The sequence below is a fragment of the Zootoca vivipara genome, chromosome 2 (assembly GCF_965207765.1).
Source record: "Zootoca vivipara chromosome 2, rZooViv2.hap1.1, whole genome shotgun sequence".
NCBI lineage: Eukaryota > Metazoa > Chordata > Lepidosauria > Squamata > Lacertidae > Zootoca > Zootoca vivipara.
This window is the reverse complement of record NC_142584.1, coordinates 95,004,531-95,016,815: the sequence shown is the minus strand read 5'-3', so window position 1 is coordinate 95,016,815 and position 12,285 is coordinate 95,004,531. Positions and strand designations below refer to the sequence as shown.

The window sequence follows — 12,285 nt, the reverse complement described above, 5'->3', positions numbered from 1 at the left end:
AGCGAGGAGCGGCATTCCTTGAAACAGTGGCTTACAGGCGGGGCGCAAGCTGAGGAAAATCTGTGGGCGGTAAAACAACAACAATGGAAGGGGGTTGATGAGGGGTATGTCCAAAGTACGGCTGCCCTGGGACACTGCTGAGTGGAAAGAATGGGCTATGCACACATGCAGCACAACCCCAGGCACTTAACTCCAAAGTACATCTTGCTGCCTTTAGCAGATCATCCTGCATTTATTACTTTGCACGAGCATATGATACAGAGTAAGGAAGTAGACCGAAGCTTATCTTGTTACTGTTTGACTGCCTCCTCTCGGAGGGACCTGTGCAAGATTTCATGTTTCATAGGTAGGGTTGCCAGACTCAATAGAGGACAGGACTTCTGTGCCTTTAATTGCCCTGCTCTCTTTTGAGTCTGGAAACCTTAAAGAGAAACCAGCAGACCCTTTGCTTGGAAATTAAACAAAGGGTCTGCTGGTTTCTCTTTAAGGTTTCCAGACTCAAAAGAGAGCAGGGCAATTAAAGGCACAGAAGTCCTTCCCTCTATTGAGTCTGGCACCCCAATTCATAGGTCTCTTTTTCTCAGCTAAGGAGATAATAATATGAAGCATTATGCAGACGTTACACTGTTTCAGTAAACCTGACCACAAGCCTTTAATATAGGTTATTAGTATCATCCACCTATTGTGTGGCAATTCCCGTGGCCTCCCGGAATGAAATAAAGACACTGGACACATAGCTTAAGGTTAATGGGTCGAATAGGCCACAACTTTATTGATTACGGAGGAAGAGAGGTATTGGCATAGGCATTGGATCTAACAGACTATATCTGACTCCAGCCCGCTCTGCTGGCAGTCTGTGAAGGGTTAACCACCATTGGATGGGACCTGCGATGCACATCAACTAGGTACCCATCCTGGGGCCACCATTCGGGGTCGTGCCCTCAGGCCCTCACCTTCCACGGTTTCGGACTTGGCAACGCCCCTTGGACTCCTTAAGGGAGTACCCCTCCGCATTTTGGGGAGGTGATGGCAGCAACCTCCCCACCACACCTGTACCTACAAGGGATAATCCAATGCCTACCGCCAAAACCCGAGTTGTGACGATTACCACGAGGTAGGCGAAAACCACCTGGTCGGAGCCAATTTGCCAGGTGGGAAAATTCCTACCAGGCCCCGAATACGGCGACCAACCAAAGTCCGTAGGCAACGTCAGAAGGAAACCCTGCCTGAAAGTGGGAGGTGGGTGGGAAAAGAAGGTGAGTCGCTTCCGAGGGCAAGAGGATGAGCTCCTGCCGCGGACTCACCTATATAGGTGAGCCACGCCCTCGCGGTGCGCCCTGATTGGGCGCGCCGCAGGCGTGCCGCGGCAGGAAAACGGCCAATGGGCTGGGGAGGAATGCTAGCCATTCCTCCCCCACGTGAAGGCCGCGTGTGCCCACAACACCTCCTCCCGTCGAGCCGGGAAGAGGCTTTGCAGACGGGGCTCAGAGGCTAGGAAACAGCAGGTAGCCTAAGGCAACCAAATGAATTCACGGCCGAGGTAAACTAGGGCTTTCTGGTTCACAGCTCAATCTCTCAGCCACTATCTTGCTGGTGTGAAGTTTGCATTTTTCAGCAGCTGCATTATGAACATATATTGGCAAACTTGCAGAGTTTAATCAGGAAAGTATGGGATTATAAAATGTATACATTAGGTGTGTGTATTACCAAATAGTGTTGTATTTGTGTGTGTTTTTAATGTGACCCTGACCTAAAATTGCTTACCATAAATTGCTTAAATTGCACACATAAAAAAAAAGTCACATCTTGTGTTTTTGTGTGTGGAAGATGACACAAGGTTCCTAGCATATGGCCTCACAGTATGGTCTGAAAGCACACGAGGCCACCATCTTGCTGAAGTTTAACCAGGGCTGGGTCTAATCACTGCCAAGGGGACCAAACACCTGGGAACCACATGTATGTTGTTATATTAAAAACAAGAGTGTTGCTCCAGATGTTAATTCTGACTCCCATCAGCCCCTGCCATGGCCAGGCATGATAGGGGGCTTCAGTCCAATATATGGAGAGCAGCATGTCAAGAAAGGCTGGTCTACTCCAGGCATCCCCAAACTGCGGCCCTCCAGATGTTTTGGCCTACAACTTCCATGATCCCTAGCTAACAGGACCAGTGGTCAGGGATGATGGGAACTGTAGTCCAAAACATCTGGAGGGCCGAAGTTTGGGGGTGCCTGGTCTACTCTCACTGGCAGTGGTTTTCCAGTCCCTCAAACTGAAATCTTTCCCACCACCAGGGATTGAACCTGGGACCTTCTGCATGCCAAGTATGTGTTCCCTCCTGCTTCCCCCCCCCTGGGGGGGTGCTCTTTCAAAACTCCAATTCTATGGTGGGATTCAACTAAATTACTGTGTGCATGCAACAAAGTCCACTCATGCAACAGGGCTTCCCCCTTCTCCCCCCCCAGCACCCCCTAAATATGCTCTGTAGGGTTGAACAGGTTTAGGGGACAAGTAGGGGGAGAAGAGAGGGGGGGGAGTCCCATTGCACTAGCAGACTTTGTTCCAAGACTTTGTACCACACTTAGCACAATGCTGAATTCCGCCCCCATACAATAGACAAGGCACTCAGGTTCTCTTGCAGCGGTCACTAACCTTTACTCCGTAGTAATGGACTCCATATGTAGGCAAAGCTTCAACCACTTTCATGTACCTGTGCAGACAGATTCATAAGTAAATGGGTTGGCTCTTCTGTGAAGTTCTCTCTAAGCACATATTCTCTGATTTTTTTATTCCTCTTCAAGCTGCAACAGAGAGTTCTCCCCGCTGCCCCTTAATATTTTTTTTTGAACGGATCAGTCAACAGCTATGTTTGAAATGTGTTTACAAATGTGTTCGAGCACAGCAGCAAACTGCATGATCAAAAAAAATGTCAAAAGAGCTCAGCAGAATAGAATTAAGTGTGGTCTCCCGTAAAAACACCACCAAAACCTCAAGTTGTGCAGTGCAATTTGGCAGAGGTGCTCAACCCTGTTCTACTTGCCAGCTTAACAGCTGAACTCCATTAAAAAACTTGGCTCCAATTATTGTGGCTAACAATACAGGTCTGCACTATTTTCCAAGTTTAGTTCTAAGGCATGTTTTACGTTCTTCTGAGCACACTTCCATGGTAAATGTAGCTGACCAGGCTATATGATAGATATTTGAATAGTCAAGTACACATAACGTCAGGGAGGTATGACCAGGAAATGAGATCTGACCAAGCAAGCGCCCATTCATGGAATTGTCAGTTGTTTGCACAGCTTCAGCTGTTGGGTCAATTCTTGAGTAGGCTCCTGGCTATGAAAGGCACTGTGGAGTCTTCAGGAGAAAAGACAGCGCAGAAGGGGAATTGGTCCAAAGATCTGCTGCCCATGCCTTCGCAACCTACAGGTGGGCATGTCACTTTCTAGTATGTAATCACTGACCATCAGTGTCCACCAGTGACTAACCAAGAACCATGTCAACCTATCAGACCACTGGTGAAGCCCCTTCTGCACTCCACCTCTCCCCACAAATGTCCAAGTGAAACACTTACTGAACAATCGCTTGTCCTCTGGTCAGCCCCTTGCTTTTTACATAATGTTCAATGACTCTGTCCTCACTGTGGAACAAGCACAATGGTTAAGGAGGCGGCAGAAGTATTTTATACTAAGTAATAATGTTTGATGGCACTCAGAAAACCATTCCACACACAAACACACAACAGTCTCCGGTGAGGTGTGCACTCTTGGCTCATTCAAGAACTGAGCTACACAGAATAGAACGATGTGTCTGTTCCTTGATATAGCAGGACGGGCTCTAGATTTGTAATTAACCCTGATATATCATGCACACCACTGTAGAATGTCCCATTACTAAGACAGAAGCATTGAACGAGTTGCAAGCACAGCAAAGCTGAAATTTAGCAAAAAGCAGGTGGAGTTATGTTAGGTTCCCTACTGCATCACTTATCACCCTGATGAGAACTTGCAGACAAAAGTGTGCATATGTCAGAAAATTGCCTATACCAATACATTATCTTTGGGGGGAATTACAGAAGAAGTTAAGTGGTTCCCTGCCAGATCAAACCAAAGACCCATCTAGCCCAGGATCCTGTTCTCACAATTAGAGGCCTCTGCGAAGCCCATAAGCAAGAGATGAGTGTAATAGCACTCCCCAGCAACTGGTATTCAGAAGCATATCACCTCTGATAATGAAGGTAATATAATCATTGTGCAGCCATTCATAATGTAGCTGCTCAATGATTTTGACTGTTGTTAAAGGCAGAAGACTCTTACTGAGCGGAGGAAGGAGTCTAGTAGCAGCTTTTAAGACATTTGGGCTTGGATCCAGAGTTCCTGTGAGACGAACTCTGATCACAGGATGCTCCTGCTAGAGGAAGAGGCAATTCCCCCTCCACCCCTGCCTGCCCCCATAATCCATTGAAAAGCTACTCTAAAGGGTTGAGAGACCCTCTGGAAATAGTGTGGGAAGTGGCCTGCAAAGCTGCAGCAGGAAGGACTGGGTGAAAATCACCTTCTCACCTCTTCCTCTAGCAGGAGCATCCTGTGAGCAGAGCTCAGCTCACAGGAACTCTGGATTCAAGCTAAAATGTCTTACAGTCTGCTGCAGGCCTCTAATTTTTTTACCAGGACCTTTCATAGTTCCATAAAATGCAGGTATTTTAATAGGGATAATCCTGGCTTACATGGGCCAGCAATGACTGGAATAGCTAGATCTGCTGAATTTCTACAGGACACTGATATTGTTAAGACCTGTGTGCTGCTAGAGAAAAAGATAGCAGCACCGTGGGGCCCACAAAGGCTGCTACCCTACATACACTGCTTAAATCTTACTGAACTTGCAACACCTACCTGAGTGCATCACTGCAGCCCAAAAGGAATAAGCTGTTGTAAAACGATCAATGACTTGCCCTCTCTTATAACTACAGATTTCATAGTGAGGCTTGAGTTTATGAAGGTGAGTTATCAGCATGACAGCAATGGACTATGAAGCAGCAACAACAAAGATGGCCACGTGACTCTCATGGGAAGTAATAGTTACACTGTAGTCTGCACTAGGTAGACCTCATCTGGAATACTGGGCCCAGTTCTGGGTGCCACACTTTAAGAAGGATGAAGAGAAACTGGAACAGGTTCAGAGGAGGGCAACGAAGATGGTCAGAGTATGGAAAACCAAGTCCTATGAGGAAAGGTTGAAGGAATTGGGTATGTTTAGCCTAGAGAAGACTGAGCAGGGGACATAATAGCATTTTTTTAGTTCCAGGATTACAGCCCCGAGTTTACTTTGGAGAGAGATCATCTTATGAAAGTCAGCTCCTTTAAAACATTCCTATGTTTTTCCTTAAACATTTGAACTAATCTTTAAATCCTGGCCCTGGATTCAGATACACTTATTGACCTACAGAACTTGGGCAGCGTCTGTATTAAAGACATCTATACTATTTGTTCAACAGCTTTTCAAACAAATAGTAGGTGTGAGGAAATTTTGACAGCCTCATGAAAATATTTGCATGCGTGTTATTTAGGGCGCCAGATAAAGTGTTTGATGGGCCAGGAGGACCTTGGATTAAACCACTGCTCAGAAGTGGAAGTCCTTAGATGGCCTTGGGCAGGGCACAGCCAGGCCTAATTTACTTTGCTGGCTTGTTGTGAGGATAATATGGGGAGTTTGAGGCAGGGGGAGAAGAGAAACTATGGCTTGGATCTAGAGTCCCTGTGAGTGAAACAGGGGAGGTGATTTCTGCCCAGTTCCTCCTCCTCCCCTCCTCCCTGCAGCCTCCTTTGTCCATTGAAAAGCTGTTTAGGAGGGATGGAGAACCCTCCAAAACAAGGTGGTGCTGGGAAGCATGGGAAGTGAAACTTGTCAAAAATCTCCTCCTCCTCACTTCATGGACCACAAGTATGGAAAGAGCCCTCCCTATTCATGGAAGAGACAGTGTGGCTCTCCAACCCTTCCAATGCTGCTTAGAGAGGAAGGGCAGGATAAAAGCGTGAAAGGCAAGTGAAACAAAAAATAAATGTGTCTTACCAAAAGGCGAGCGATGGGTGTTCTTGTAGTGTCTTGGTAGGAAAGGCAGGCAAGTTCTTTAGATCTTTCCTTGCATTCTCATCGCTTGGAAGGGCAGGCGAAAACAAAAGAATGGAAGAGTGTTAACTATTTTGGAATCGAAAAGACTTGCCTAGTTGGTTCTAGGAAAAGGGGGCCGAGCTTTAGCCACTCAGAAGCGGGTTCATTCATAGTGTAGTCCAGCTGTCATAGCAATGTAACCCTATAGGCCTTCTTGCATGACAACTCTGAACAAAAGAAGTGGACTTGCATTACTTTTCTGATTAGGGACACAGTGCAACTGAGGAAATTTGGCTGCCGAAGAAAAAGAAGCGGTGATACTCATCAGCCACTGAATATTCTTTGCTGAAATGATACCTTCTGGGTCATCCAGTCGATAAAACAAACCCCCACGTTCTCTAACATGGACACATCTCTTAAGATTCCTAAAGCAAATCTGATTCCACTTTTCGATTAAAATAATAATAATCAGCTAAGGCATTCTCACTATTCTAGTTCTTAGAGAGGGGGGAGAAATAGGAGGAGAGAGAAAGTTAAAAGGAAATTGTAACTTGGCCCCAAGATGTAGGGATTGGGCAGATATCCATTTAATTATTTTAAGACGACAAAAAGGCATGTGTGGTTGCTGGCAGGAAAGAAAAGTGGGCAATACTTTCTGTTTATCTGCTTAATTAGGCCAACGAGTTTCTGCAGGATTTCTACATGCTTTTAGCAGAGATCAGCAAGCACCAACATGACTTTCCTGTACCAGTAATTCATTGGGCCTCCTGAGTCATTAACACGTGCCTCGTTTTTCCCAATGGAATAAGCTGACGCACGACTTCTTATACAAGGTGCCTTGTTCTAAACTGAACTCGCAGCATCTTTAAATAATTCAGCACAGGGGAAAAGTGTGACTCCCTCCCAACCCTCTGTTGCAGAATCTCTCTGGATGTGCACCTGTCCACAAAACAGGGAAGGATTTCCTAACAGTGTGGTAGCCCAGAAGTGGGGAACCCCAGGCCTAAGGGTCAAATGCACCCCTCCAATCCTCTCTACCTGCTCCTCGGGACTGACTGTCCCCAGGACATACCCCAGGACATACCCCTCAACTGCCCTGCTGTGAGCTTCTGTCTGCATTGAATGCCTCCCTGAACTGCAAGAAGACATTTTGGAGGGGCGTGTGTGTGCATGTTGCATAAAGACCTCTGGTTTCTGTCTGGCTAGCGTGTAGTCTACTGTACAAAGGTAAGCCTCACACCTGCTGCTCCACCCAATGTTGGCTCTGGCCCCATCCACCACTTACACAAACAAACACAAACACACAGGGAAGCTGCCCATGGGAATGCAGGCTGAAAATGGTACCCCAGCCCAGTGATAGTATTTATCGCAGCATTGGCACCCAAATATTTCTGGAAAGAGCCTCCTGTCAAGAGAAATATCTCCTTTCTGGCAGCAAGAATCATCTCTTCCAGAACTGGATTTTTTTTCAAACAAAAATCAGATCTAAGCTCTATCTGCGTATACACACACACACACACACACACACACACACACACACACACGGGATAAATTGTCAGTTGCCCTTCTGCAGTTCAGGAAAGGCTCTTGCTGGCAGAAGGAGGGAGGAGGCCTCCGCCTTTGTCCTGCAACTCCCCACACCACCACCCCATGCTGTTCCCTGATCCCTCTGGAGCACATTTTCAGGGAACAAAGGGAATAAGGAATAAGCAAAAACTGCCCTCATTGAACTGAGTTCTGTTCACAGGATCCAAACCATCATTTTAACATTTTCAGTTAACTGAAAAACTACACACGGAGTGTGAATATGTATGCATGTGTGGATAACACAAACACTCCAATTCAACTGTGGTCCTTTAACACAAGTGTTCCTATAGGAAATAAAAAGGATTCTATTTCAGCTGCCAGTTCTCACCAGAATCTAGGTCTCCACGCGCCACAAGCACAGAGCAGGCCCATTGTAGTCCAGCGCCTGCAGGGCAAATAGCTATTGATGACAAGAAAGTCGATCTGCAAGGAGATTCTCCTAAGGGCTGCAGCCAAACTGAGGTGGTGGGAAAGTTTCTTCCTGACCTCAAATATCATTATATGTCAAACGCTTGAGTGTTATTTGAGCAAACCTCTTTCAGAGAATTACTCCCAAAAGAAAACAAAATCGGGCACAATTCTTATAAGCTGTTCACATGCACGTGCTCATTGCATGAAGACTGCAACACCTTTTGCATTTGTTAATGGCATTTGTTATGTAACATGGGCATAACTTTCACATTTCCTTGGACCATCTCACAAAAACATAGTGTTTCGATGAATTGTGCCAACACTGTCAGCTAGTAGTATTCCAGTGTACAATAACTGAGTAGGTAACTCGCATCTTACACTTATTTTACTTATGCATTCGCAGCTTTGCACAGTGTGTGTGTGTGTGTGTGTGTGTGTGTGTGTGAATAAATAAGCAAATGGAGAGCAGAGGAAACCCACTCCCCATTTATATATTCTCCCACCACCACCTGGGCAAAGCTGCAATCCTGGGCTTGCCCAGCTTTGGGAAGGTGGCAGTATCCCAGAGCCCTTGGCCTTCCCAGAGCCAGAAGCCGGGCTTTGGGAAGGAGATGTGAGCGCTCTGGTAGGGTCCTAGACCCCCTGCTCCACAAAGCTGGGCAAGCAATCCTCCACCTTGTAGTGAGGACAGTTCTGGAGGTTCCTGGCTTTACATGATTTTGCATCTGTAAGCAATGGCTACGATGCGAGTTACCTGTACAATCGTACCTTGGAAGTCGAACAGAATCCATTCCAGAAGTCCGTTCGACTTCCAAAACGTTTAGAAACCGAAGGGCCGGCTTCTAATTGGCTGCAGGAAGCTCCCGCAGCCAATTGGAAGCTGCAGAAGCCCCGCTGGATGTTCAACTTCCAAAAATAGTTCACAAACCGGAACAGTCACTTCTGAATTTGCGGCATCCGGGAGCTAAAACGTTTGAGAACCAAGCTGTTGTAAAACAGAGGTACGATTGTATATGAATGACGAAGTCAAGTATTCCAATATTCCAAGGTTTTCTCTGACTCCCAAGAAATGGGGGGCAATATCTTGCGGGTGTGAATGTGTGCACCTGTGTGTAAAGGTTCCTGAATCAAGGCTAGAACTCCCACCCCATGGAGGGGTATATCTAGAGTCTTCCTTGTACAGCTTTCGACATAAGCTGAAGACACGCTTCTTCTATACCAGGGGTGGCCAACTTCCAAGAGACTGTGATCTACTCACAGAGTTAAAAACTGGCAGTGATCTGCCCCCCTTTTTGGGGTTCAGGGCAAAGTTGGTGAACTTTTTTTAGGAAGGAGCAAGACCGATTTGAGGGGTGGGGTTCAGGTCAAAGTTGTTGAGTATTTTCAGGGAGGAGGTAAAATGTTGAGCTTTTCTTAGGGGAGCCACAGTTGTTCAGCTTCTTTGGGGGGAGCCAATGATCTACCAGTGATCTACTGCAGACATCCAGTGATCTACCGGTAGATCACGATCTACTTGTTGGACACGCCTGTTCTATACCATAGCCTTAGACATTTAAGGTATTTTGTTGTGTAGGACCCTCCTCTTTCGCTGAATGTATACTGCTCTGTTCTGGCTGAAACGGTTCTCCTTGCTCTTACAATTGTTAGCTGTTTTATCTGTTTTTATACATTGCATATTCTATTGTTGAAATCAGCTCTGGGACCTTAGGTGAAGGGTGGGTAAAAAAAACTTCTAAATAAATAAAACATCTCTGCTCTCATCTCGACTTTGAAGCAATCTGTTCATTAGCTCCCTGTGGTATACGTATAAATGACAGCTTCTTCACCTCCTTCAAAGCTTCTCTGTAGTGGCTCACCACTAAGAGGCTAATATACGTTCACAACACACCCATGACAAACTACTGTGGCTCTATTTTGCTATTTCAGAACCATAGGCCAAAAAAAAAAAAAAGTCGCAAAGGCAAGCCGCCTCCTATACAGTGAATCAAGTTACAGGTAGGTAGCCGTGTTGGTCTGAGTCGAGCAAAATAAAAAACTCATTCAGTAGCACCTTAAAGACCAACTAAGCTTTTATTTTGGTATGAGCTTTCGTGTGCATGCACACTTCGTCAGATACACTGAAACATTATAGACTCCTTAGGCTGCAGGAGAACTGAAGATCAACTAAACCTCAAACCCTTGTTCACAACACAGGATCAACTTTCACTAACCCAACACTACCCAGATGACAATGTGTGCAATACAAAGCGCACCACTGAACAAGGAGTAGCATGGCACACTTTCCTAAGAAAATAAACTGAATGGATTCATTAATTGAGCAGAGTGACACGTTAACAGATGAAAGTAAAAAAAACAAAAACTCACAATGTCAATGTGACCTGAGGAAAAGCTCCCCCCCCCACCATCTGCAAATAAGTATAAATGTAATGTCACAGGCACAGTGCTGCAAATTGTATTCTGTGCTTCTATTTCCATGAGTATCAGAACTTCAGGGTTTGAAGGGAGCTAGCTTCGGCTCACCCCTTTTCCCCAGTTGCCTTCGCTTCACCTGCTCAAACTCAGGTTGGATTCAGATGATCATCTGCAATTCAGATTACCACTTAAAATCCAGTCCAGAGAGAATGCAGCCAGAAGGATAGTCCATTATCTGTGCCATCTGGCAACACGGTAAGGTGTTCAGGGGCGAAAATAAATAAATAAAATCCACTTTGCTTTCTATCTTGGTCTCTATAAGCCTAGGCCAGGGAGCTAGTGCCATCAGCTCTTGCAATAAAGAATACACTCAGTTGAGAACAGCATTCTAAAGTATCTCAATCATTCTAAAAGAGTTGCACATCAAATAAACAAAACACCAACACTGGCCAATCAGGTCACAGAGAGATGAGTCCCTAACACTGGCCAGTGTTGGCCTAAGTGTGCTACTTCGATAGCCTAACTCACTGCCACACCACTAGGCATGGCCGTAGGCAGGGGGGCAGGAGGGGGCAATTGCCCCCCCTAGAAGCAGGGCCGCTGGCCAGCCTGCCCCGCTGCCCACTGCTGCCCGGTGCCGTCTCCCTTCTCCCTGGCTGGCTGTGGGGCGGGTGGAGGAAAAGCCCCAGAGCCGCGCAAAGCGTTTGGCTGGCTTTCCCTCCGTCCGCCCCACAGCCAGCCAGGGAGAAGGGAGACGTCCCTTCTAGCCGGCTGGCTGTGGGGCGGGTGGAGGGAAAGCCAGCCAAACGCTTTGCGCGGCTCTGGGGCTTTCCCTCCACCAGCCCCAGCGATCGCGGAGGGGGAGGAGGGGATCGGAACAGCCCGATTTCGGGCTGATCCTGGCGCCCCCTCGCCCCTGCTGATCGCAGAGGGGGAGGAGGGGGTCGGAGCAACCCGATTTCGGGCTGATCCTGGCACCCCCTCGCCCCTGAACGACCATCGCTTTCCTTACCCCACTGTGGCCCCTCCCCCCATGCCTTGCCCTCGCCCCCCTAATTTTGATCCTGACTACACCCCTGCCACTAGGCCATATTCCGAATCCTGTTTGCCCAGGAATAAACCCCACGCTGAATTTAAGAGGATTTATTGCTGAGTGAGACACGGAGAGGACAGTTCTGTAAATTATTATTCTACAAGCAGGTTAACGTCTACGCATTACTGAAGACTACATCAGCACTCCCTTTTCGGTTAAACTAGTTTCTAAACTAACGTTAACAAAAATTCATAAGCAGACGGAATTGGCAGATGCGACCTTTCATTTACCTGCAGTAGTGTGCGTCACAGCCAGCTATGGAAATGGAGGTAACACAAGATCACTCAATTCAAGGGGGAAAGCCAGTATCACTTTCCTATACAGCAAATTTGTGCTGGAGCCTCCTAGAGGCTGAAACCATCTGTTGGTTCAAACATATGCATCCTCTATGCTTGAAAGGTCTAACCACTGTTTAGTCATTTAGAGTAAGCCCGTCACTTACATGGGGGTTACGTTCTGGGGGATACACCTAGAGTCAATATCCATAGAGTCAATGGCGGGCAGGATTGGCCAAGTCTCTTTTCCCCAGACACCTGCCCCCTTTTTAAAAATTTTTGCCAGACACGTAAATCTGAGCACACATAAGCTGCAGGCTTACTGTATATACTGTATACAAAATGTGAAGCTGTATTCCAAAGGTATACATTTCTGCACCCAGGTCCCCACTCACATAGGTT

At 46.7% G+C, this 12,285-nt stretch overlaps 1 protein-coding gene across 9 annotated transcripts in view; it reads right to left on the bottom strand.

Moving 5' to 3' along the window:
* FRMD4B (FERM domain containing 4B) overlaps nt 1–12,285 on the bottom strand; it is a 229,029-nt gene that overhangs the window by 54,740 nt on the left and 162,004 nt on the right. For all 9 annotated transcript variants that reach the window (XM_035106673.3, XM_035106669.3, XM_035106671.3 and 6 more), the window contains 3 exons: nt 6,067–6,150; nt 3,572–3,637; nt 2,650–2,707 (listed from right to left, as the gene is read on the bottom strand). In XM_035106673.3, coding sequence (XP_034962564.3) covers nt 2,650–2,707; nt 3,572–3,637; nt 6,067–6,150 — 208 coding nt within the window. The remainder of the gene's footprint in view (nt 1–2,649; nt 2,708–3,571; nt 3,638–6,066; nt 6,151–12,285) is intronic.